Here is a 26,504-nt window from a genome sequence, read left to right on the forward strand (position 1 = left end):
TATTTCCGTAGTAATCTGTTCCAAATTGGTATCAGAGCGGTGACGATGGGACCCCCTACGGCGGCACAGCGGGTTGAGAATTTAGAGGAGCAGCTTCAGTCGCTTCAGAGCACTCTCCGAGAGACGGTGGCGGCAGAAGTATCCGCCGCTATTAAGGCTGGCATGGCAGCCATGGAGCAGTCCCTCACGGGGCGTTTCGTGAAAAGTTTTGAGGAAACATTTCAACGACAGGAAGCCCAGATCGATGAAACCACCGCTCGGCTGGAGGGCCGAATTAATCGTACACGAGAACATCACGAAGCCCTAATTGGTATGTTGAAAGATGACCAGGTCAAGTTCCAGGCTGAGATGCGAGTGACGATGCGAGATCTACTCTCGAAACACACTCAGCTGTCCCACAGCTCAGCCGAACAGCCTCACCCCGGAGTTGTGTCTCAATTCGAGCGAATTGGGGACATGGGCGAGAGTAGTCACCACAGTAAAGGAGTGGGGTTTGGAGATGGTAGTCATGGCGGAAGGGGTTCCGGGGGCGGCCCAGGCGGGGGGTCAAATTTCAGTGGGCAGAACACTAATTGGCGTTTTAAGAAACTTGACATGCCCCTGTTTGATGGGGTCAACCCAGATGGGTGGATCTTGCGGGCGGAGAGATATCATCAGTTTTATCGATTATCTGAGGAAGACAAGTTGGAGGCAGCCATTGTAGCCCTCGAGGGTGATGCTCTGTTGTGGTTTCAGTGGGAAAATCGTTGGAGGCCGATCCAAAATTGGGAAGAAATGAAAACAATGGTTCGCCGCCAGTTTCGTTCCACTGCAACTGGGACACTCCAGGAACAGTGGTTAGCTCATAAGCAGACTGGGAGTGTGGGGGACTATCGGAGAAAGTTTATTGAGCTTCTCGCCCCACTGGACAGGGTACCGGAGGAAATCGCGAAGGGACAATTCTTGAATGGGTTGAAGGATGAGGTGAGAGTGGAGGTCCGTTTGTTGGGACCTAAAAACCTGGACCAAGCAATGGATTTAGCTATGATGGTTGAAGATAAGCTCCGTATAGGCGGGCAGAAGCGAGACACCACTAGAGCATGGACCATGGCAGCTAGTAAAAGCTCTTTCTCTCAATTGGCCCCTTCACAGTCTTTTAAGACCACGAATTCTACTTATTCAACGGGCTCTGTCTCCCCAAGGGTTCCAGGTTCCTCAGGGGCAAGTATAGGTGGGAGTGGCGAGGTTAGACGCCTCAGTGACAAAGAGCTCCAGCTTAAAAGAGAGAAAGGCCTTTGTTACAGGTGTGATGATAAATGGTCATTGGGCCACCGCTGTAAGCGTAAGGAGTTAAGCGTGCTTTTGACAGCTGATACAGAGGATGATGAAACGGACCATGGCATCCCGAGTCCTAGTTCGGATGAGCCCAGCGAGGTATGTCCCAACTCCCCCCAACCTGAAATTTCATTAAATTCCGTCATGGGCCTCACTAGTCCGCGTACCGTGAAACTCCGGGGTCAAATTGGTAGTAGTGAGGTGGTAATTATGGTGGATCCCGGGGCTACGCATAATTTCATTTCGAAGGAGGCGGTTAACAAGTTGGGGATCCCAGTACTTCCATCTAAAGATTTTGGGGTGTCATTGGGGACAGGGGATTCGGTACAAGGCTCTGGCCTCTGTAAATCAGTGGTGGTCGAGGTGCAAGGGTTAGTCATTGTGGAGGATTTCCTGCCATTAGATTTGGGCAACTCTGATGTAATTTTGGGGATACAATGGTTGGAGAAACTAGGGACTATGACTACAAACTGGAAAACTCAGACCATTCGTTTCCAGTTGGGTGGAGATTCAGTGACGTTACGAGGTGATCCTTCTTTGGGCCGCAGTGGTATTTCATTAAAGGCCATGATCCATAACCTCCGTAAAGAGAAGCAGGGTTACTTGGTGGAATTTAATTTTCTGGCCACGGGGGAAATCATGGGGGAGTCACAGGAGGTGGTGTGCCCGTCGTTTCTGCAAGCCACCTTAGTGCAGTATAAGGGGATTTTTGATTGGCCGAATGAGTTGCCTCCGAAACGCAGTCATGACCACGCTATTGTTTTGAAAGAAGGCACGGACCCAATTAATGTCCGCCCCTACCGTTACCCGCAAGTTCAGAAAAATGAAATTGAGAAACTAGTCAATGATATGTTGAAGGCAGGCATTATCCAGCTGTCCAGTAGCCCCTTCTCGAGCCCGGTCCTGTTGGTTAAAAAGAAAGACGGATCATGGCGCTTTTGCGTCGATTACAGAGCTCTAAACAAAGTTACAGTGCCGGACAAATTTCCCATTCCGGTAATTGACGAGCTTCTAGATGAGCTGAAGGGCGCAGTGATTTTTACAAAGTTGGACTTAAAGTCTGGGTACCATCAGGTCCGTATGCGTGAGGAAGACATCCCTAAAACTGCGTTTCGTACGCACGAGGGACACTATGAGTTTCGGGTTTTGCCCTTTGGCGTGACCAATGGTCCAGCAACCTTCCAAGCTATCATGAATGATGTGTTTAGGCCGTTTCTACGGAAGTTTGTGCTCGTTTTTTTCGACGACATTTTGATTTACAGCCACAGTTCAGAGGAGCACATTGAGCATGTTGGGTCTGTGTTCCAGGTGCTGCAGCAGCATCAGTTGTATGTCAATAAGAAGAAGTGTGTGTTTGGGCAAGATAAGGTCGCTTATTTGGGGCATGTTATCTCAGCAGCTGGGGTGTCCGTAGATGAGGAGAAAATTCAATCTATGCAGGCATGGCCCCTGCCGACTTCTCTCAAAGAGTTGAGGGGTTTTTTGGGTCTCACGGGGTATTACCGAAAATTCATTCGGAACTACGCTCATATCGCAGCCCCCCTCACAGATCAGTTAAAAAAGGACAATTACCACTGGACTGACCAAGCTACTACGGCCTTCCAGACTCTCAAACGGGCAATGATGGAAGCCCCAATCCTGGTTTTGCCTGATTTTGAACAGCAGTTTGTCGTCGAAACCGATGCTTCGGGGTTCGGTGTTGGGGCCGTGTTACTGCAGAACAATCACCCAATCGCCTATTTCAGCAAGCTGTTGGGGCCCCGTAATCGTTTGAAGTCGATTTATGAAAAGGAATTGATGGCGATTGTGTTTGCGGTCCAAAAGTGGCGACACTATTTAATGGGTAGAAAGTTTGTTGTGCGCACCGATCAACAAAGCCTGCGATTTCTGTTTGAACAGCGAGAAGTAGGGGGCGAATATCAACGCTGGGTTTTCAAATTGATGGGGTTCTCTTTTGATATTCACTACAAATCCGGTGCCTCAAACCGGATCGCTGATGCTTTGTCACGAGAGTTTGTCGCCCAAACTGAATTAGGAGCCCTTGTTACAGCGTGTGGAGTGAACTGGGTCACTCTTCTACCTCAAATCCAGGCTGACCAATTTATTCAACAGCTGCAGATGGATATTAAAGAGGGGCGGCCAGTTCCAAAGGGCTACTCTGTGGATCATGACATTTTAAAGTATAAAGGACGCATTGTCATCCCTGCCCAATCCACTTTAGTGCAACAATTGTTGGAGGAGTATCATAATAGTGCAGTGGGGGGTCATTCCGGTGAGTTTCGAACGTACCAGCGGTTGGCCCAGGAATGGTTTTGGGCGGGTATGCGCAGAGCAGTGAAGCTCTACGTACAGGCATGTGGGATATGCCAACAAAACAAGGTTGCTTCCTTGAAGCCAGCAGGACTCTTACAGCCACTTCCGATACCTACGCAGATTTGGGAGGACATTTCATTAGATTTCGTGGATGGATTACCACGATGTCAGGGGGTGGATACAGTTTTGGTGGTGGTAGACCGGTTGTCCAAATACGCCCACTTTATCGGGATTAAGCACCCTTATACAGCCCACTCAGTAGCCCAGATCTTTATAAGGGAAGTAGTCCGACACCATGGAATTCCAGCTACTATTGTCTCAGACCGTGATCGGGTGTTCTTGAGCAATTTCTGGAAAGAGCTTTTTCAGTCCCAAGGGACCAAGCTGCATCGTAGTTCAGCATACCATCCTCAGTCCGACGGCCAAACTGAAGTGGTAAATAAGATTATGGAATGCTATTTGCGCTGTTTTATTAATGGACAACCCACCTCGTGGGCTAAGTGGCTCCCATGGCTCGAGTATTGGTATAACACCTCTTTTCAGGCGTCTTTAAATTGCACCCCTTTTAAAGTGGTGTATGGTCGTGACCCACCTGCACTGGTGCGTTTTGAGAAAGGCAGCACTGCAGTGGCTGAATTGGAGAACCAGTTATTGGAGCGTGATGCACTCCTGGATGAGATTAAGTCCCAGTTAGTCCGAGCTCAGCACCGCATGAAAAAGTATGCGGATGCACATCGCAGGGATGTCGAGTTTCAGGTGGGAGAATTGGTGTATTTGAAGCTACAACCATACCGACAGCAATCACTGGCTCGGCGTATATGTGAGAAATTGGCTGCCAGATTCTATGGTCCTTTTCCGGTATTAGCTCGCATTGGCACAGTGGCGTACCGTCTGCAGTTACCTTCGAATTGCACAATCCACCCGGTATTTCATGTTTCACAGTTGAAGAAAGCAATAGGACAACACAACCATGCTCCCAACATTCCGCCTCAATTGTCCCGAGAGTTGATCATGGAAGTGTCCCCTTCAGAGTTATTAGATGTTCGTAGCGCAGCTGATGGCAGTGGGCAAACGGAGGTTTTAATCAAATGGGAAGGACTGGCAGTTTGGGAGGCCACCTGGGAAGATTTTCAGCAAATTAAGATGATGTTTCCTGTTTTTCACCTTGAGGACAAGGTGCAAGTTTGGGCCCGGGGTAATGCAAGGAATCAAGGGGGGCCACAGCCACTGTTGACTTTTCAAAGACGTAAAAAGAAATAGCACATGAGAAGGGCTGAAGGGCAAGATGGTAGTTTCACAAGGAGTATAAAAAGAATGCGATAGGGTTGGTTAGGGTATGCAAAGTCTGTAGTAATTTTATATGTCTTAAGGAGGCGTCCTCTTCCTCGAATTGGGGTTAATTGTAGTAGAAGTAGACCTAAATATTGTAGTAGTGAAGCTGAACTGTGTTAATTACTATTCAGTAGAGTGAAACAATCATATTTCCGTAGTAATCTGTTCCACACTGAGATGGGGATGGGAATTGAAGTTGGGACTCGGGAGTGAAGGGTTTTTACGGGGAGATGGCCAGGTCCGGAAGGATAAATCTGTCTTTTACGATAGATAAATTTGTTCATTAAACTTTGTGCAGGTTTGGAAGGGTGAGTATGTCATTTCACAGTGAATAAATTTGCTCGGATAAAAAACATGTTCTCATGTAATAAATATAACTAGCATTAGTGCCCGTGCAAGGCACGGGTCTCGTATTAAAATTTATATTATATTAATATTTTATGATTAAAGACATCTTTACTGTTTATTAAAAATCAAGTGTAACTTATATTTGTCTAAGAATATTAAGGACAATTTTTTAGAAATTAAGAAATATATATATTTTTCATGACGGAATTGTTAGAAACGAAATTATATTTGGAGAAATACATTGTGGAGAACAAATGTAGAATACTATTATGATCAAATAAAAAAAGTAATCACGTCAGAAGAAATCGATACATTAAGATACATCTAACACTGATATCAAATACTTATAGTGCTCGTGTGCACATATAATATCTTTCGAAAACACTATAAATCCTTTAATTAAAACATCATAACTATAATATTTTATTTTATTTATAATCTCATAGACTATAGTAATATTTAGTGGGCCAATTTTCATCTTATGGTGATCTGCATCACTAATGAAATGAAATCCAAACTTAATAAATATTGTGAACACAATGAAATATAATAAAATATCAAGTGACATGCACTTATACAAGTCTTTGTTAGGGAGATAATTAACGATGTATATTAAACTACAAATATACTATCCCAATAATAAGGTTAGAGTAATCTGGATTATGTAAAAAGAATTAAAAAATTCAATGATATGGAAAACGTCTTGGCACTACTAAAAATGGCGATAAACAAAGTCCAATCCTCAAAGTCATATATATATTCTAGAGTTAATATTTAATTAATTATTATGCAAGTATCAAGATTCAAAGCTCACGACCCCCTTCAATAAAGTTGTGGAAGATGATGGCCTAATTTTAACGATGATATGTTGTATTTGAATAGTAAGACACAAATAATAAAGCATATTGTATTTAATGCATGTAGCATTCAATCAAACAAAAGTAATTTCTTATTCCTGTCTCCAAGCTCTGTACTAATGAGTGAATGAGTGATCACCACTGAATCAAGAATGAGATTTTTTTTTTCAATATTACGAAAAAAATTATATTTATTTCTTTAATTTTATTTAGTGAAATTAATAAATATTTAATTAATTTCTATTTTAACAAATGGTTTGTTTATTTTTGCTACGATCTTTTTCTCCTCTCTTTTTTTTTGTATTTTTGTAGATAAATTCTGGTTTGCAATTAGAATTTTTTGTTTTTGGTTTATAAAGAATTTTTGCTGCTTCAAAGTATGATTATGCTCATGCCTATTCAGAATTTCGCCAAGGCATCATACAGATATTCATGTGTAATGGGAAAACTAAAACAGATTGCTATAAATACAGAGTTTTTGATCTTCCCTCGGCAAAGATGGACATTGTTAAAAAAAATAAAGCCACACGAGGCTTTTCTTGTATGATTTTGACATGAAACTTTTCTATGGTGTGTACATTGCTGCATCAAATGGAAAATTGAGAATTGAACCAGCAGCTTTTGGAGGGCGATTTTATGCATAGGTGAGATTCTTCGAGTCTGGTCAATTTATAAGATTACTTATGCACGGGTCATAGAGAAACTTGCTTAACACTATCCTTCTCAGCTTCATTACCGGTGAGGATAAGAATGAAAGTTTTTTTGATTTGTATTGCATCTGACCAATGATTATGTATTACACAACCAATGCATATAAACCCACCTGCACAATTATCAAATTGAAAATTCTAATCTAGAAGTTATGTATATAATATAAATGTACAATATCATTAAGAAATAATGATGGCAAGAAAACAATTTTTTGGGAAATATATTTAGCTAGAAGGATTCAGATTAGTAAGGATGAATTTGTTTCATATACACATCAGAGACAAAAAAATTCCAATTATCACCTAAATTAGGCACGATAACTAAGTATCCTATCATCTACACATATCAGATACTACGTATCTTTTATCCAGTGGTCTGACGGCTTTGCTACTTAACTAACTGCTATCCCAGATTATGATGATTCTGAAACACTTTGTCGTAAAAAGTTGATGTGAGGATCATTTTTCTACATACTAATATGTCTCAGATTCAACCCCAAAAGCCTACTCAAGTACTTTAATGTATATTAATATGAAAATGATTAGATTAAATAAATTACATATATACTAACATCGTAGTTTAACACTTGTTTGCACATCAACGGGAGTTTTTATTCAGGTTATTCAATTGCAGATGCTTCTGGATTATGCACATCATTTCAGACTTCCAAAAGACATGCTCTATTTAATAAAAAAAAATGATCAAATAACACTTACAGTTGACTTTAAATAGCTCCTAATATCTTCTACATTGTCATTTACGCACAACACAAAAGAAAAATAGCTTTTTAACATAGACGTAAATGATTCAAATAATCTGGGCAAGTTTTAAAGACACCTGCTACAACTAATGGAAAAAATTAAGAAATACACCACTTATAATTCTCAAATAAATGACAAAGAATATATAAACTCATTTCCATATTTGTATGGAATCAAACTTAAAAGGAAACCTCAACATCCTACCCTCATAAAATTAATCCAAAAATAATTCAGAGGTCCCCAGTTTGTGTCTTTGTTTGATATATGCTTCTACACAGAGTCCAAGGAAAAGCATACCTGGCTGGAATTGCATAGCATTGATTCCGAATGTGGGCAGAGTTCCCCTGACAACCATCTGAAAACCAAGAAGCGCATCAAGATCACAAAGACAGAAATGTACCATGAAAATGCTAGAGCTTTTTTTCTAATAGAATTAATGGTGTAAATTCAGAAGCCTTAATTGATACGATTAATACTCTTTTGTGTGAATACCTCAGGACCTATATCTCCTCATTGTTTCTAATAATCTGCCAGTGAGAAAGATAGCTGAAGATTCTCTCTTTCTTTTGATGACTTTCTGTGCCTTGAAGACAAACTGAGTCGGGTTAGAACATGGTTTTCCATTCAATTCCGGAACTAAGACGTGTAAGAAACTGAATTGATTCCCCATTGCTTCTCAACTGCAGAAGCATCAGTCATTTCAAAATTGGTGGAACTTACCTAGCTTCTTCAGCCTCTTTCTCCTCCAACCAGCTCTTGACCTTCTTGGAATCAAGTAAGACCTTAAAGGAAAATTTTGTGTTTGATACATATATAACCCAAAATCTATTTTAAAAATCATATAGAGAAATTTGGGTGGTTATCAAAACAGTGCTGCAGAGAGCAGACCCAACTCTTATATAAAATTGATGGATCACTTTCAAAAGTTCTGTCCAGTTTCTAAATTACTAGAGATTAGAAGATTTATGATGTCCTTGACAATCATAATAAATGAGTAAAAATAGTGAATGATACTAATATAAAAGAATAGTTTTATAGATCAATGTACAGTGTATTTAAACTTCTCATGACGACAATGTATGCTGGAAATGGAAGCGTTAATTAGGCATTTCCGGAGTATCCTGCATAAGAATAATTGTAAACAGACAGAGCAGAAGCACCAATTAAAAACTTAATGCATTTGGACATAATAAATTCCCATGATCAACTCACAAGGACGTCATATTGGTCATATATGGCAAATCTGGGAAAATTAAAACAGATCCACTAAGATATCCTCCTGCATATAGGAATCACAATAAATGACTTCATCCATTCGGATGTGCATATGACTTCACTCATAATGATTAGACCGATTCAGATTGTGCTTACAACTCCTATAGGTTTTTTAGATTACGATAGGCACATGTGGATTAAAAACCTGGACCATTTCTATCTTCCAATGAAATACACACATCTAAAACAGGCCATTGGGCAGAGATGTACACCAGTGTATAGATGCATCGATAGCTTTGTCTTAAAATAATTCAGAACTAATAATTTCTTCTGAAAATCCGTATTTGCATTATGTTTATAAATTAGGTACTAAATAGGCATGTAGAGCATCAGCGGTGTAGCATATAATACAATATAGTTCAGCTCCTAACAGAACTGCAAAACATTACAAAAGGAAGTGCAGTGCATTTTTAAAATGATGAATTAATACAATGAATGGAGTCATATAAATTAGACTAAAAAGCGTCAAAGAATTAAACAGGGAAGAAGCTTTATCTTCACAATTTCAATTAATTTTGAAAGTTTGAAATGTATTGGATGATTTTCCAGAAACTGAAAAAGGGAGACAGAACATGATTCAATGTATCTAATATATCCATTTACAACCCATATTCCACCAAAATCAACAGAATAACTAAAAAAACAAATATAGTAGATTAAACAACAAATTTAAGCGCTAAAATCATATAAGGATGAAACAACTTTTCAAGCAAATTCAATCAAGTCTAGTTCTAGCTATAAAATTCAATAACACGTTATATGATCACCGTCGAAACTGTACAAGACCAAAATTTAGAGTCATATGCAGATAGCTTCAAAGCTAAATTGGTGGCTAACTTGTCGGACAGGAGAAGAAAATGTATCTGTAAAAATCCTAACGAAAAGGGGATACATTTCCAATGATATGCCTAAAATTTATCCTCACTGACTAACAATATACACATAGCGAAATCCACAAATAATTGAAGTAAAATCTGATTGCATGTATAAAAAATAATACGCACCTTTGTAGTCGGAGTGGAGGTTTTTGGCAGATTGAGACAATTAGAATTAGAAACTCCGTAAATTGTAGGAACATCACGACTTTCCTAAGAGGCCAGAAAGGGCGGAGAGTATCCGTTCCGCTATAATCATTTTTATATGCTAATATGAATACATGTGTGGGGTTTAATGAGCAGGTTTGGAAGTAGGGTTGGAATGACCGAAGCGGGAATTAATTTGCTCAGTAAACTAACTTGTTCTCGTATAACAGATATAACAGATATAGTAGATATAGTAGATAATTAAAAAATAATAAAAAGAGTTTAATAAGGACCTTTAGATCATAAACTTAAATTTTGATCTACAATGCTGCAAACAAAAAATATGTCCAAGAAACTTTTCTCTAAAAATCTATGAACCATATTTTTTTAAGAAAATTGTTATTCTAATACTACAATTCGTATACGGTAAAAACTCTACCCTAAATATTTTTTTTAATAAATATATTGATCGATTGATTGTTACCATTGATATCACGGTCAATGCGGATTCTTGATAAAATATGGTGGAGTTGATATTGATATTTTATGATTTAAGCATAATCTTCAAACATTTATAGATTTGATGGGATTTCAGAAAAAAATAAAATACACTGAACAATTCCACAAAATCAATAATTATCTGAATACCATTAGATTTTAATGGATTTGAAAGAATCTCAATTGAAAATTATCGAATTTTAAAACATAATTTAAAATCTTAATTGAATATTATCAGATTTTATAAGAAAATTTAAAATCTTAGTTAAATATTCCAAAAAATTTAATATATTTTTTAAAGTCTGAGTTGAACATCATCAAATTTCACCGATGAGAAAATAATTGGGTTAATTATCTAGTTGGTCACTGAAGTGGGCTTAATGTATCAAATTGGTCACTAAACTCAAAACGGTATCAAGATGGTCATTGAAGTGGCCATAAATATCAAAAAGGTACCTTGAAATATAAGTTCGAGCACTTAAAATATAATTTATAAAGTTTTACACATTATTTTTGAATGTTACCAAAACCAAGTAAAAGGTTATGAATCCTAATATTTGTGATAATATATTTAGATTTTATCAAGTTTATTTATTATTTATTTTTAATTAAAAACAAAAAAATAACTATATAATAAAATATAAATAATAAATAAACTTGATAAAATATAATATATTATTTTAAATACTAGAAGTCGTAACCTTTTAGTTGGTTGTGGTAACATTTAAAAATAATGTGTAAAATTTTGCAAATAATATTTTTACCAGTTGAACTCATATTTCAAGGTACTTATTTAATATTTATGGTGACTTTAGTGACCATCTTGATACTGATTTAATATTTGTGATGACTTTAGTGACCATTTTGATACCGTTTTGAGTTAGTGAACAAATTAAACCCACCTCACTGACCAACTTAATAATTAACTCGAAAATAATTTAAAAACTATTAAAGTACACGTTTTTTTGAGTTTGGGTAGATAAACAGTAGAGAGGACTGTGATCAGTACGAGCATAAAGTAACAAAACAGATGCCGATGATGGCTACCAAGTATGTTGCTAGGTTTTTGTCAAGCACCACCACCACTAGTGTCCTCCGCAGAACCGCCGCCTTACGCAACGGTCGGACGGCGAGGGTAGGTGGGTATTTGGTGAAAGGGTTGTTGGATCACGGGGCGGACGGGAAACACTGGATAATATGGGTGAAGGAGCCTGAGGGTAATCCAACTAGAGATGAGATTATCAAAAATTATGTCAACATTCTTGCTCGTGCTCTTGGAAGGTACTCGTCTTTTTTCGATTCCATCATTGCTTTTTCTGATTATATGTTTAGCTGGCTTTGATTTTTACCATATATGGATAGCCCTAGTTAGAAAAAGTCAGAATTGGTTTGGTACAAATTTTGTTAAAGTGTGATATAGGAACAATGTATTAGCATGATGTACAAGACCAAGTCTGAGGTGTATATATATATACAAGTATGATGAAAAGGACCAAATTTTGTTAAACTGTCATGTAGTGTAATTTTATATATTTTGTTAAATTGTAAATGGCTTTTTGGGCTCTTCTTTTTAATATATGTACATTGCTAAGCTTGAACATCATTTTTGGGCAACTGCAAGATGATATTTCTAATAATATGATTAAAATTTTGGGTTTACTATAAAAGCAGGGAGTAAATACTGATTCATCATAGGTAACAGAAATACAAATACGGTTTAAAGGGTCCAGGGTGTTGTTCTTCAATGCTCGTCTTAGTTGTCACAATGATTAATTGCTGGTTTTGTTTTGTTGTCAAGTCTCAGACTCACAATTAAGTTCCATTAACCCCTTTAAGACAGATTTTTGTTGAAACAAATACAACCAATATAACTCTTCTACTTGGATCAATGAGTTTATCACTCTCTTTTCAGTCCCTTCGGTTTCCACTAATTTTTTCTCAGCATATTAGTGATCTGTCTACTCTTAGAGAATCTCCTAGACGGTGTGTCTGATTTTTCATTATATTACTGGTATACATGTAGTTTATATGATCGTACAAGGTCCATCTTTATACTGTAGTTTATGGTTGTTGAAAAGAAGTATACTCCTACTTGCTCGTGTATACTCATAGTTGAATAATTATAATTGTGTCGTGTTTTGCAGCGAGGAAGAGGCCAGAATGAAAATATATTCTGTATCAACCAGGCATTATTATGCGATTGGAGCCCTTATTGATGAAGAAATTTGTTCCAAGCTGAGAGGTATGTGTTCTTCTTAGGTTTTCTTTCTTTCTTTGCGGAACTTCTGTCTCTCATTAATTTTCTTGTCCCAGATATGCCGCAGGTTCTGTCTATCAATGAGGACACTTACATGGATCTCGAGAAGAGGGATTATGGGGGTATGAATCTGTTAATTTTGATTCTTTAAACACTTAAGGTATGATGAGTAGCCTTATCAACAACTTTACAGGTACTTGATTCTCTTAATAACCGAGATCGTTACTCAATTCATGTCCTCTTTCTCTTTATTACAATTATGATGAGTAAAACAAGAAGACTACAATCCTATAATATATATGTAATCTTTGTATTTAGTTTATGTTTAGGAGATGTTGACTCGTCATTTCGTCGTTTGAACTTCGTTTCATCATGCATAATTTAATAACTGTGTGTTCTTGTTCCTAAATACAAATATATGAATATGAAATAGTATAATAATTCTTACAAGTTAAAGTAATTAACCCTGATTTGAATTAATTAAAAGGATTAATCCAACCTCAATTAAAGCCCTTTTGTAAAACATTCTTCATGGCCAGACTACTTCATAGTCCAGGGAAGAGACCGTCATAACTAGAGATGATTTTGTGCTATATCGTTCTGCCTGTACCTCCTTGGCAAAATGGATGCTTCCTCCAAAAACAACTCCATAACTATGGTAGCTGGGAATAGTTTTGCTACCTACTCTTTGAGTGTGAGACAAATTGCAATAAAGAATCTACGACCAAGATTATAAAGTTCAGTGCAGTGAGTAACAAGTAAGCGTCTACTGTCTAGAGTCTAAGAGGGCTCACCTCCGACGAGCTTATCATAATTTCCCCTTATTTCTAGTAGTAAATGAAGCAAATAAGAAAAACAATTAACATTTTGCCATTGCATATAGATCAGTGTTCGGTGTTTGTGCAAGTTTCTTATGAGGTATATTCCTATATCATGGGAGTTGAAACAAATCGGAAAATTGGTTAGCCTTGATAAAGTTAATAACCTAATTTTGATCTGCTTCATTTTATTTTTCTGTGGCAGGGGAACCATTTATTGATGGGCGGCCAGTACCTTATGATCGAAAGTATCATGCCGCCTATTGGGCTATGCAAGAAGGGATGCTGTACTTCCCCACAAACATGGATGACCATAAAGATGCTGAGATTCGAGCCACCAATTCCGCGAGCCAAGACAAGGAAGCAGATTATAAGTTGTCCATTCCAAGAGCTTGGTTTTCCCGCGTAAGGGTGTGGTGGAACGGTCCAAGCCCGTAATGATTACAGATTACGGACAGTGTTAAGTTTCAGACAGTTAGCTGCTACTGTCTTTATTAAACGATATTATGATGATAATTAAGAGTTTTATTCGAAACAGTTGGACTGATTAGGGTTTTCCCTGAGTGAACACCAGGTGTGTTTTGGTATTGAACTATATGAAATCCTGTTAAATGGATCTAGGTTGTGATATTTCTGATCCTGCATTTATCAAATTGCGCGTCTGTTAAGAGGTTGTCACTTAATAATTTTCTACTGTGCAAGATGTTACTGAATGAAACTTGAACACTAAATGACCCTGTTTTGAGAGAGAAACAAGTCAAAAATATATTTGATAACCAAACAACTTTGTATGAGTTGTGTCTTCACTAGTGCTTAAAGAAGCTAGATCTTACACAACTTTATATAGTTCATGGCTGTATGGGTATTACTTGTTGGCACATCATCCATCTTCACAAGTTTCAAAGTGAAGATCGTAGTGCTGGAGAAAGGGACCATGCCTGCAGCGACGATTAACATGGACTCTTGACTACATCTTCCAACTTGCTGCTTATAATCATTCTGAGATGTTTGACTTGAGGCGTGATAGTTTTGAAGTTTAAACAAGGTTCTTTTCTTTGAAATACTACAACAGCAAGTACTTAAAACTGAAACCCATAAGAAAAAACCTAAACAAGCATAAACTTAGACCCAAAGACTTTGCCATGAACTATAGACTGCACTTTCTTTGTCATAATAATCATTTTTGTAGAAATCCTGCTATGACTGAGACTCCAAGATAAAGAAAATATAACTTGATTCTGATTATTGTTCCTCATAACACGAATTCCCTCAAACCAATTCATAGGCAATGGGTGTGGGCTGCTCTTTAAAATAAAACGAGAAATGAGCATTCCATGAGCAGGTGGTTAATAGTTTCATTTGCAACATTGCATACAACACATTTGGGGTCAGTTTGCATCCCAAAACGGAGCATACGATTTTTAAAAGCAAGCCAGAGCAAAATACAACTTTTTGGAATGGCTAAAGGGTGCCAAACAGCCTTCAGCCAAAACTTGCTAGAAAATGGAATTCCAGATTGCTGATGTATTGACTTTTGTACCTTTTAAATCATCATTAAAGATATAAAATAAACACCATTCTAATTCAACATTAAAGATAATCCCAGAATAGTTTTCACAACAGAACATAAGATGTAGAAACTACAAAGTTGGGAACGCCTAACAAATAATGTCAAAAGGAAATTTCTTAAAAATTACATAGGTTAAACATGAATCTTTGTTCTTATCAAAAGAAAATTTCCTAAAAGACATCCTAATTGCTTAGGCCAAATAATAAAGAAACCCCTGCGGTACCTTAGTCAATCCGCTTGGGTGGTCATAAAATTTGAACAGGAATTGCCGAGTTGGATCTCGAGCTACCATGAATCCAAGACCGTAGAAGAATGGAATTTTGGTGGATTTGGGATCATAAATCATGTCGTCGTCAGCCTTCACTACCACGTACACAGTAACTCCAAATAAAATCCTCATTTGTTTGCGGATATATTCTGAGGTGAAGACTCTATTTGGAGAACTCAAGGTCTTCATTGTCCAATTTATCAGTATTTGCCTCACATGCTTCCCCAATTCTGCACTCATATGGAAATAATGTCCTTTGGGACAGTCCACCAGCAGATCCCAACAGTGAATAACTTTTTGATATGCCCAAAACTCCATATCCTGTTCCCGAAGATCCTCGTAATGATCATCAAAACTTTGCCAAACTTCATGGAGAATTTCCTTAGTCTGGTGATCCAATTTCATTATCTCCTTCATAACCATTAAAACATTTTTAATAAAGGTAATTAAATATGCATAAGAGATTAGTATTATCTAAAACTAGCTAACTAACAAAGAGGAAGCTAAAATTCTAAAAATAATATTAGACAACATAGCAACTACACTTTTTAACTAAAACACGTTATCTTTTTCAGATATTTAACTAAAAAAATCGATTTTCTAAAAAATAACACATATACATGTAAAAAAATATTATTATAATCTATACTATCTATACTATACTATAATAAGCCAACATGGGTATAATTTGTAGTCCTAGGTTTTAGTTATATTTTTTGGTTTGGTACTCTCCTTTTGGTACTACAAGTCTACAAATGTGGAGTTTATTAGTATTACATTGTTAAACAGTTTCAAATATTAAAAACACTCCTGACAATATCTTATCATATAATATTTCATTAAAAAATTATAATGATGTTATAAATAAAATTATAAATAAAAATTTTGAATATCTTTTTTTAACAAGAAGCTTTATATAACTCTTTTTAACTTTAACGTCTTCTATATCAATATAAACACCACACATTATCGTCAAAAAAATAAAAAAACACCACAAATTACATAACTCTTTCTAATTGTAATCTTAAAAGTTTCTGTTGTCAAAAAAATCAACATTACAGAATTATGTTGAAATTCGATTGATTAGATTACTGAATCTTTCAAATGTATTACAAGATCGTCTATGTTTGGAAAAAATTTGAATTTTTTGATTTTTTTAATTTTTAAATCTACATGTACTAAAATCGGATTAAATGTATTATATATATATATATATATATATATTTGTTAGGGTTTGTCCATTTTCAAGTAATCAGGAGAGAATATAGTCAGTCGAATAATATAATTTAATTAAATTTAATCTATTAATATTAAAATACTAATAAAATGATATTAAAATTTAAATTATAAATAATAAATTACGAACTATATACCCGCCCGTGCTTCGCACGGGTTAAAGGCTAGTACTATTAAAGTCAGAAATAGAAGTTTCATCGATCGGTATTGGGCCTAAATATGTGTCTATCTATATAACTAATTATTCTTTTTAACTAAAATATATTATCTTTTTTATGTTTTATACTAAAATATATTATTATTATACTAATAAAGCTCGATCGAGTTTGGTAATCCGGGTTATATCCGACCCACGGACCTCCTTGATTTATAACATGTTATGATATACTTTTCATTATCTATTAAACGAAAACATTAAAAATTAGGTTAGTATCATGTGTCGGTATTTGTGTTTACGTGTCTCCTTAACTTATAATATGTTCTATATTAAATTATTAATTTTTAACATTTTCATTAAAATACAAATGCTTGAACTAATTTTTAATTAGTCATTTGACGGACCTAACTATTAAGAATTCATTCTGTCGAAAAAAACCTATTAAAAATTCATTCAGCGGTCAAATTAAAAATTTATTTTCAGAATAAAATTAGTTAAATTTAAAATATATACGATAAAATAACAAATATTATACCCGTCCGTGCTTTGCACGGGTTATAAGCTAGTATATAATATAGGTAAAGGTAAAAAAAAACTTGGTTAAGGTAAAAAAAAACACTTATTGGTTAAGGAATGAACACATTCCATTAAATTCTTGGATACATAAATTTACATACCTGTTTGACTTCTTCCTTCATCAGATGCATCTCGGAACTACAAAGCTCCTCTAATCTATAATGCACCAGCCAATCTCCTGATATGTAGGCTGGCCAAATCCCGTGAAGCATCCAATAGAAGGGATAGGGCCAAACGTCCATCCTCAAGTCATAGACCATCGGACCTGGAAAAAAAAATTCAACAAATAAGAGAAAAAAAATATAACTGAAGGGAACATGAGTGCATGTTTTATGTTTTTATCTTACCTAGCTGAGCCGGAAATTCAAAGCTCACGGTCTCATAAACAGGTACGCCGCCTCGGGGCACATATACACTCGGAAACATGAATTTGGGATAAGGCGGTGGATAATTCTTTAACTCTGATAATTTCCCAGTCAGTGCTCCCAACTGAAAAAAAAATGAAAATCGATTAGAAAAATTCAAACAAGTCAACAAATTAACGGCTAGTAATTTGAAGCATTACAAACTATATACGAAATTATAACTATACATCTTTCGTTCTTGACCCTTGCAAAGGAACGTCAGCAAACCCACGTCTCTGCAATCTGATGGGAGACCTGATAGGAGAAAAAGAGGGCATGGTGGTAGTTATTTAGTACATATATCTTTTCATGGATTTTTCCAATTTTCAACAAAACATAATGACAAGTATTAGTTTACTTACTATTTAAGCAACTCAGCACCCTACATTTAACTTTGAGTTCTTGCTAAGCTTGACTATTTGTTTTGTTTTAGGCCTTTAGTACTACAATGAGATTTTTTGTTTGAAGAGTAACTTTTTTCATTTTTCTAGTGTCCTAATTGTACACCTAAAAATAATAGCCCCGTAAATATTTATAGGCAGACTGGCAACAAATTGGGGACTGGCGCCCTCAACAATTACATTTCAACATTTCATATCCGAAATCCCTGGTAGCATGTGGAGTGACTACGCATAATCCAGTTAGTGGCTATCACTTTGTTGCTCTATATAGAATGCACATCTTTGAAGCATTATCTTGAAATTTGTAAATAGATCACTTTCTATATTTTCCTCTTTTATTTTTGTTAAAGTAATGTATTCAAATGTTTCATGAACAACATATATATTAGACTGGCATTATGTGAAGATAAAACAGAGTGTCTCGTCATTTGCTAAAAGATACCTTTTCCCAGCAAGAAGTGCAACTATTAAGTTCTATTTCAGACACCGAAATTCAGCGCCAGGAGTTCATAAAATTATGGACACTCAAGGTTAGCTCTGTTATCAGACTAGTATAACATGTAGCATCTGTTGATCCCTCTGAAAACACAGGCTACAGTTCTAATTTTTTGTATTAAATTGAGATTTACCGCCTCTTGATATCTTAAGTTTTCTCTATAAGTATATATAATATTTATGGTTCAAATTATTAACAATGTTATACCACGTGGCACGATCTCAAAACATAATAGAAATAGGTTCGTAAACATGATTCAACAAATTTGAAAAACTTAATTTTCTTAAAATTGTTTAGCTGTATTTCATGGCTCTAAATTCACCTTTTCATTAATTTCTTCGTCTATAAGAGTTTAAACCTAAATAAAAAGCTCGATGGGTTTAGGTTTGGCGTGATGTGTTTTTCTGTGTGTTTTCATTAAATGCCTAGCATTATAAATCAATTTTTCGTGTCCGGAAGTAGGTCATACATCACAGGATTGATCCCAATATACATCATCTGATGGATCCCAATGAAGGGTAGGGAGGTGAAAGAGAGTAAGGGGGAAAAGCATATGCATCTGTTTTTGGAAGAAAGGAAGACGGATGTGATTATGGTTCTGTTTTTTAAATATTTTTTCAATTGAGGACAGTTTAATCTCTCTGCCTAGATTCTTAATAGGGACTATGACTTTTTAAGTTTGACACACAATTTTGTGCCGAATTGTTACTTGCATGAAACCGCTACTTTTTTACTTGAGTTTGCGCCCAATTTAATTCTAATTACTATGGACATGTCAGACCAATCGCTGAGGACTTTAAATATAATTATTTAAATATTATATAAATATTTAACATAAAATCAAAGTATTAGTAATAAAAATAAGAAACTCATCTGATTGATGAGAATTTAGAATGTTTTGTTGAATTTAGAATGTTTTGTTTATTGTCGAAACTTGTGCGTGGTGCAGAGTTAAATGTCTACTTGTAATCGGCAAGCTCACACAGGTTTGAACCTTGAAAACCAATGCTTTATGCAAAATAAAATAAGGTTGCATATATCAGTTGTTCCCCTAAACCCTGCTGTAGTGGCCGCCCTATGCATGGGACATATGACTTTTTGTTAAGCATCTAAAAATGTTATGTAATATGATGCAAATAATTTCACTTAATATTTATAAATTGTTAATAACCCTACAAATATGCTGTCACAATTCTGAAATAGTGGTCGAGTCTTTAGACGATTCTGCCAACCACACGGGCGATTGGCAATTTGCACTCATGGAATTGACTGGGTCTCATTATGCTGCCATTTTATAACATTTTAAGACAGGTCAATAAATTATCAGGCTAGATTTAAGCTCAGGCAACTCCATAAAGCTTCTAACTAGACAGAAGTTGCAACAGTCAGCTTTCATACAAGTCAGATGAGTTCTAATTATATGAAAAACTTGACTTACGATTTCAATTTTTCCGAAAGTAGAAAACGCATATATTTATCTGTTCCAAATGTTGTGCTTCCCATCAACTTGCACATATTCTCCATGACAGGCCTGCAAACAGAACAAAGGGTAATTGCAAATGCTTATCAAGCAATGAAAGAGATGACAACAAATCGAATTGCAAGAATAATTTCAACTTAAATTTTTGTAGGTCACACCTGCTAATGTGATCCAAAGTATGTTCATCGTGGAACAACTTAGCAAAGCGGAGAATTTCCTCATCGGAGACAGGTCTACATACTCCAATCTGCAGAAGAGTAAGAAAAAGGTTAGCAAAATATAAAACTAAAATTTCAAGTTTATAAGGACAACTAATACCTCTACAGACTAATCCCCTTCTACATCAAGGTTTGACCATCATCAAAATTCTCATTAGAATCCAAAACACCCTAAAGTATTTCCTTCTTCCTCATGAACTACCTACACATCAACTAAGTGCCTTTTGGATCATTAGCCGGAAGAAGCATGCTTCCTTGTTCTTTTTCTTTATCTTTTCACCTCAATCTTTTCTGTTCTGTTTCTATCTCAATTTTTTTTTCTGCTCGCCTTTTTTCTTTATGTCATTAAGGTTTTTCTTTCTGTTGAGCAGATTCATTTTTGGTCTTAAGACTTCTATAATCTAATATAAACAAACAGTCCGGATTTTTTTATCTTTTCTAACGGACAATTTTCAATGAAGTATGCTTATGAGTCTTAGAGTCACACATGCACTTGAAGCATGCAGTGAAGTGATGCTACTGTGCTACGACTGTGCAATGTGAGTTGACCTTGCTTCGCGGTTTTAAACAAATATGTTCAGAACATTAATTGTTCTGGTATGAAATCGATAAAAAATAACTATCCTGTGAACACAAATAGGACAATGTTCAAACTAAGTTTTAAAATGTATGCTTCTTATCCGGATATTAGTTATTTGAAGACAAATACAGTTTCAATATGTGCTCAAAAACCTGTTGCTGCATTTCTTCCGCCACATGGATTCCTCGCTCTCTACAAGCTTTATGAACTTCAGCTTCCAACAGTGCCTCCACGCCTTTCGATTGGATCAATTTGTCATCATTTTTAATCCTGAATCCAGAAGATGTAATTAGCAATATAGAGATGTAAATACAGATATTTTTCATTAGTTTTATTCGAGAACTTGGGTTTATTTCTCTTTTACATCAATGGGCTGTTGATAACTTAGACAAAATGTAGGGTTGAGAATGTCTGATAGCTGAATTTATATTATTTTTTTCTTCTAGATCAGATAAATCAAGTTAGTCCAAGGTCTTTGAAATTTAGGAAGAACATCCATGGGAAGCCTGAGGTTTGTGTGCTCTTGTTGTTTGAAGAGCAACTTTTTTCAATTTTCTAGTGTCCTAATTGTACATGTTAGAATATGATCCTGATAAGCCCTCCTCCTAACACCTTGAGGTTTTAGGAGAGTTGGTCACTTAACATGGTATCACTTTGTTGCTCTATATAGAATGCATATCTTTGAAGCATTATTTTTTCTAATTTGTAAATAGATCAATTTCTATATTTTCCTCTTTTATTTTTGTTAAAGTAATGTATTCAAATGTTTCATGAACAACATATATATTAGACTGGCATTGACAAAGAAGAAAAGGAACAAAAGATAAAACACAGTGCCTCATCACTTGCTAAAAGATACCTTTTCCCAGCAAGAAGTGCAACTATTAAGTTCTATTTCAGACCTCGAAATTCAGCGCCAGGAGTTCATAAAATTATGGACACTCAAGGTTAGCTCTGTTATCAGACTAGCTAGTATAACATGTAGCATGTGTCTTATCCCTCTGCAAACACAGGCTACAGTTCTAATTTTTTTGTATTAAATTGAGATTTACTGCCTCTTGATATCTTAAGTTTTCTCTATAAGTGTATATAATATTTATGGTTCAAATCATTAACAATGTTATACCACGTGGCACAATCTCAAAACATAATAGAAATAGGTTAGTAAACATAATTCAACAAATTTGAAAAATTAAATTTTCTTAAAATTGTTTACCCGTATTTCATGGCTCTAAATTCACGTTTTCATTAATTTCTTCGTCTATAAGAGTTTAGACCTAAATAAAAAGCTCAATGGGTTTAGGTTTGGCGTGATGTGTTTTTCTGTGTGTTTTCATTAAATGCCTAGCATTATAAATCAGTTTTTCGTCTCCAGAAGTAGTACATACATCACAGGATTGATCCCAATAGCAATACATACATCATCGGATGTATCCCAATGACGGGTAGGGAGGTGAAAGAGAGTAAGGCGGAAAAGCAAATGCTTATGTTTTTGGAAGAAAGGAAGACGGATGTGAATATGGCTCTGTTTTTATAAACATTTTTTCAATTAAGGACTGTTTAGTCTCTCTGGCTAAATTCTTAAGAGGTACTGTGACTTTTTACATTTGACACACAATTTTGTGCCGAATTGTTACTGGCATGAAACCGCTACTTTTGACTTGAGTTGCGCCCACTTGGAAAGCTCACTTTTACAGCACTGGATCATAGCTAAGCTTCCTGACCTGGCTTTCGATTATGTGAAGAAAATATATATATGAAATTCTACATTCCTCCCATACTTAACAGAAAACTAAGATTTATCTAGAAGTACACCTGAGAATTGTAAAAATAGTACTCAATCTAAGGGCCATCAGTTTTAATGTTTTATTTGTTTTGATTGTATTCTTAAGCACAGTGATATTTAAAAAAAAAAGTATTATATTGTTCCTTGGTTTTCTTAAATATGAAAGAGTTGGATATAGTTTATTGCTATACTTTTGCTTGGCAAATTGTATTTGAGGGTTGTATAATCGTTTTATGTGTTCTGTAACTTTACATTTATTTGTGTGTAATATGCAAAACACCAATGTTTTCTGTTTGACTGTAATGTATAAAGTACTTTGTAATATCATGTGCGTTTATTGCCTTGTGCATTTATTTGTAATACGCAAAACACTGACATGTACTTATGTTTTATTTTTTCCGCCATTAGGAAATAATTAGTCATTGGTGCATGATTGGTGAAGTCAGTATATAGATTGCACCCTTTTCCTTTAGACCTTCCTTAACCTAGGAAATTTATCTTCAGGAGGCATATGTTAAAGCATTAGGAAGGGGATTTTCTTGATCACCATTCAAATCCTTTACCATCCGGTCTGTAGCTACTAGCAAAGAAAGCATCTTCCTTTCTGAAAGTTCCAGTTTCGAGGTATTTAATCATCTCTGGACTTTCTTTAGGAATCAATACATCATTTGTATTTCTACTTATCACTATGCTGTCGTTGAATAATGTCTAGTAATTACATACAATGGTTGAAATTTAAGTTTTTAAAATGTAACATTGTGGCTCCTAGGAGCTATGGTGGGTAACTAGATGTTGGTTTAATATTAAGAGGGATATTGCTTCCTAGGCTCCCAGTCCATCATTTGCAGCGTCTTTTTTTTTCTTGTTGCTTGTGTAAGATGTACACAGTACCTTTTAATGAAAGACATGAAACTGGGATGTTAATTTTACCATCCGGTCTGTAGCTACTAGCAAAGAAAGCATCTGCCTTTCTGAAAGTTCCAGTTAGGTATTTGATCATCTCCGGACTTTCTTTAGGAATCAAGACATCATTTGTATTTCTACTTATCAGTATGCTGTCTTTGAATTATGTCTAGTACTGAAATTACATACAGTTGTTGGAGTTTTAAGTTTTTAATATGTAACATTGTGGCTCCTAGGAGCTATGGTGGGTAACTAGATGTTGGTTTAATATTAAGAGGGATATTGCTTCCTAGGCTCCCAGTTCATCATTTGGAGTGTCTTTTTTTTCTTGTTGCTTGTTTAAGATGAACACAGTACCTTTTAATGATAGACATGAAACTGAGATGGTAATTTTAGTTTGTAATTTAAATTATTTTGCATTATAGTTGTTAATATTATGTATAATGTATCTTTTAGCCAAGTAAGAAGTTACTGAAAACTAAGAAACTAAATATAATCCTAAATATAATCGGCAAGCTCACACAGGTTTGAACCTTGAAAACAAGTACTGCTTTATGCAAAATAAAATAAGGTTGCATATATCAGTTGTTCCCCTAAACCCTGCTGCAGTGGCCGCCCTATGCATGGGACATATGACTTTTTGTTAAGCATCTAAAAATGTTACGTAATATCATGCAAATAATTTCACTTAATATTTATAAATTGTTTGCAGTACTAATAACCCTACAAATATGCTGTCACAATTCTGAAATAGTGGTCGAGTCTTTAGACGATTCTGCCAACCACACGGGCGCGCGCGCGCGCGCACACACACATCAATGTATACAGAAGACAGATTATCCCCAAAATACTCCTAACTGGAAGTTTGCAGTGTTCATCAATATACTGGAAAGATTTTATAAGTAAATATTTGTGTGCGTACTGTGTAGCCTACCTCTTTACTAGGGAAACTAATCAATTTTCATGTTTCAGGAGTCCAGAGTATTTTGAAGACTTTATGAATAGATAAAAATCATGATATAACGTTTATCAATGATATTTCGCATATGAATTAATATATTACAGTGGATTTTGCTATTTGACCGACTCTAAAACATGAACCCCAAGTGTTGGAAGTGTTTGCAAGCTTGATTGATGTGTGGTATCCATTTGATGATAATATCCTAAACAAATTTCAGCTCAAGAGCGATTATAGAGGGTTGGAAACATGTGCGCTGACTTCTCCGGGTGACCTGACCTTTGGTAGAACTAACGGCAGAAATGTTGACAAAGTGTGTATCAATCATAATTCATCATTTCATCATTTCCTTGCAACTTGATGACACTAAGACATACATCACAGTTTACAATACAAAGAATATATAGGCATTACCATGTATGATAGACCATTAAGTACCTCTAACTTAACTATAGTTCTTGGCAACTTTTGCACTGCGTAACCAAGTGCTTCCACCATGTTTTTGTCCACAACCAATAAACTTTCTTGTCTTCAATAAAGTACATTTACCTACCTCTTCCGGAACTCTAATTCTAGTAGTATCGCTCTACATATAATTAACTAATCAACTGATTTGCTTGCACACTGTAATGCCATTAATAACTTTCGAACCAAATTTCTTTCATTAATTAATCAAATATAACAAAAGTGTGCGGAATATTTAATAAGTAGGAATTTTGAGTTGTGATAAGGTAATCAAGATAAATCAACATTGTAAGGAAACCAGAATGCATAAGTAAAAAAAAAAAAAAAAACACCAAGAAAGTAGTAAATATGAAGACAAGAAAATGAAAGAAACAAACCTGGTCATATGTATGACAGTGTTGAAAGCGCGAGGAATAGCTACAAAAGGGTTACTGGAGCTAGAAGTCTGTTGTTGTGCAGTAGTAGTAGTATTTGCAGAAGAAGCATAATGACTTGTGTTTCTCGAATTCTTGGACACAAGTCCGGTGAAGCCAGCAGCACTACTTGTATATTTCAAGAAAAGCTTCCTTCTCAAAATTGCTCCGCAGGCCATTTTCACTTTTAGGTCAGCTCAGTCTCAAATGTTTGTGATGTTCCTCTACTTTACTTGAATATAAGTGGTGTGTAATAATCACTGTAGTATATAAAGCGGCTCTTTTACAGTTATATCCTCAGGAAAGTAGCCGTATTTACCACCCTTTGCCATGTGAATACTTGACTTATACGGATCCTGCACTTGCTGCTATGCTACTTTACTTTCTGTCTTCTGCTCTCTGAGGGAGTGTTTGGATTACAATATTTATTATTTACACGTGACAAATTATTTATAAATATAATATAATTTTTAATTTATATACTTGAATAAATATTTTCAACTTATCAGATATAAAAATTATTAATATAACAATAAATTATTGTTTATATTTTAAAATTGTTCTATGTATATTTGTAAAATCAAATTTTAAAAACATAAGTCACTAACAAATATTACGATTTTTCACTTATTGCTTATAAAATCAGAGTTCTAATCATTTTTTCCTTTGCTCGAAGTCTAATGCACTAAAACTTTAAAAGATCTAGCCATTTTTTTCCTATTATTTTTGTGAATTTTTTTCATTATTTTTTTGTTTTTTATTGACTATTATAAAATTTCGGTTTTAACCGAAATGAAAAATTCAGGTCGATAAAATAACCAAATTAAATTATGTTCACTATTCGGTTATGATTTTTTTGACATTATTCAATATTTCAGTTTTTTCAGTATTCGATAATTCGGTTCGGTATTTTCCGAATAATCAAGCTAAGTCTGTAACCGGATGCACACGTTCACAGATGTAAACTGATGTAGAATAAAAAAGAACGGGATGCTGCTCTACACTCTACAAACACACTCGACAAAAGACAAGTAAGTGGATATGCAAGTAGCTTTGAGATGAACAGCCTTTTTCTGTAGTACACTTT

At 35.4% G+C, this 26,504-nt stretch overlaps 2 protein-coding genes and 1 long non-coding RNA gene across 8 annotated transcripts; 1 reads left to right on the plus strand and 2 right to left on the minus strand.

Annotated features, from left to right (window-relative positions):
- Positions 1 to 6,599: 6,599 nt before the first annotated feature.
- On the minus strand, positions 6,600 to 10,179 carry LOC108223057 (uncharacterized). Of its 6 annotated transcripts, XR_010292171.1 has the most exons (5): positions 9,916 to 10,178; positions 8,849 to 8,915; positions 8,129 to 8,757; positions 7,934 to 7,991; positions 6,600 to 6,987 (listed from the first exon to the last, which is right to left on the minus strand). It is a non-coding gene; the product is annotated as an uncharacterized LOC108223057 (long non-coding RNA). The 6 variants fall into 6 exon arrangements; XR_010292169.1 differs by having other exon boundaries at positions 8,129 to 8,915; positions 9,916 to 10,179; XR_010292170.1 differs by lacking the exon at positions 8,849 to 8,915 and having other exon boundaries at positions 9,916 to 10,176.
- A 1,216-nt stretch (positions 10,180 to 11,395) lies between these two features.
- On the plus strand, positions 11,396 to 14,136 carry LOC108223055 (multiple organellar RNA editing factor 8, chloroplastic/mitochondrial). Its single transcript, XM_017397109.2, has 4 exons — positions 11,396 to 11,712; positions 12,576 to 12,673; positions 12,745 to 12,810; positions 13,712 to 14,136. The coding sequence occupies exons 1-4, from the start codon at positions 11,462 to 11,464 to the stop codon at positions 13,942 to 13,944; spliced, it is 648 nt and encodes a 215-aa protein (XP_017252598.1). The 5' UTR covers positions 11,396 to 11,461; the 3' UTR covers positions 13,945 to 14,136.
- A 918-nt stretch (positions 14,137 to 15,054) lies between these two features.
- Positions 15,055 to 25,596, minus strand: LOC108223053 (uncharacterized). Its single transcript, XM_017397106.2, has 8 exons — positions 25,382 to 25,596; positions 21,045 to 21,162; positions 20,253 to 20,341; positions 20,053 to 20,145; positions 17,906 to 17,972; positions 17,661 to 17,802; positions 17,415 to 17,578; positions 15,055 to 15,755 (listed from the first exon to the last, which is right to left on the minus strand). Exons 1-8 carry the CDS (start codon positions 25,594 to 25,596, stop codon positions 15,267 to 15,269), a joined length of 1,377 nt encoding a protein of 458 aa, XP_017252595.1. The 3' UTR covers positions 15,055 to 15,266.
- Between the last annotated feature and the right edge of the window lie 908 nt (positions 25,597 to 26,504).

The sequence above is a fragment of the Daucus carota genome, chromosome 5 (assembly GCF_001625215.2).
Source record: "Daucus carota subsp. sativus chromosome 5, DH1 v3.0, whole genome shotgun sequence".
In the NCBI taxonomy this organism is placed as follows: Eukaryota; Viridiplantae; Streptophyta; class Magnoliopsida; order Apiales; family Apiaceae; genus Daucus; species Daucus carota.

What these genes read in the sequence shown, in the direction of transcription:
- LOC108223053 (XM_017397106.2), bottom strand. Translation starts at nt 25,596, where the DNA reads ATGGCCTGCGGAGCAATTTTGAGAAGGAAGCTTTTCTTGAAATATACA. An exon ending in CGGAAGAAATGCAGCAACAG is followed by an intron (nt 20,342 to 21,044) that starts GTTTTTGAGCAC and finishes ACTCTTCTGCAG; the next exon opens with ATTGGAGTATGTAGACCTGT. An exon ending in AAGGGTCAAGAACGAAAGAT is followed by an intron (nt 17,803 to 17,905) that starts GTATAGTTATAA and finishes TTTTTTTTTCAG; the next exon opens with TTGGGAGCACTGACTGGGAA.
- LOC108223055 (XM_017397109.2), top strand. Translation starts at nt 11,462, where the DNA reads ATGCCGATGATGGCTACCAAGTATGTTGCTAGGTTTTTGTCAAGCACC. An exon ending in AATTTGTTCCAAGCTGAGAG is followed by an intron (nt 12,674 to 12,744) that starts GTATGTGTTCTT and finishes TTCTTGTCCCAG; the next exon opens with ATATGCCGCAGGTTCTGTCT. An exon ending in CGAGAAGAGGGATTATGGGG is followed by an intron (nt 12,811 to 13,711) that starts GTATGAATCTGT and finishes TTTCTGTGGCAG; the next exon opens with GGGAACCATTTATTGATGGG.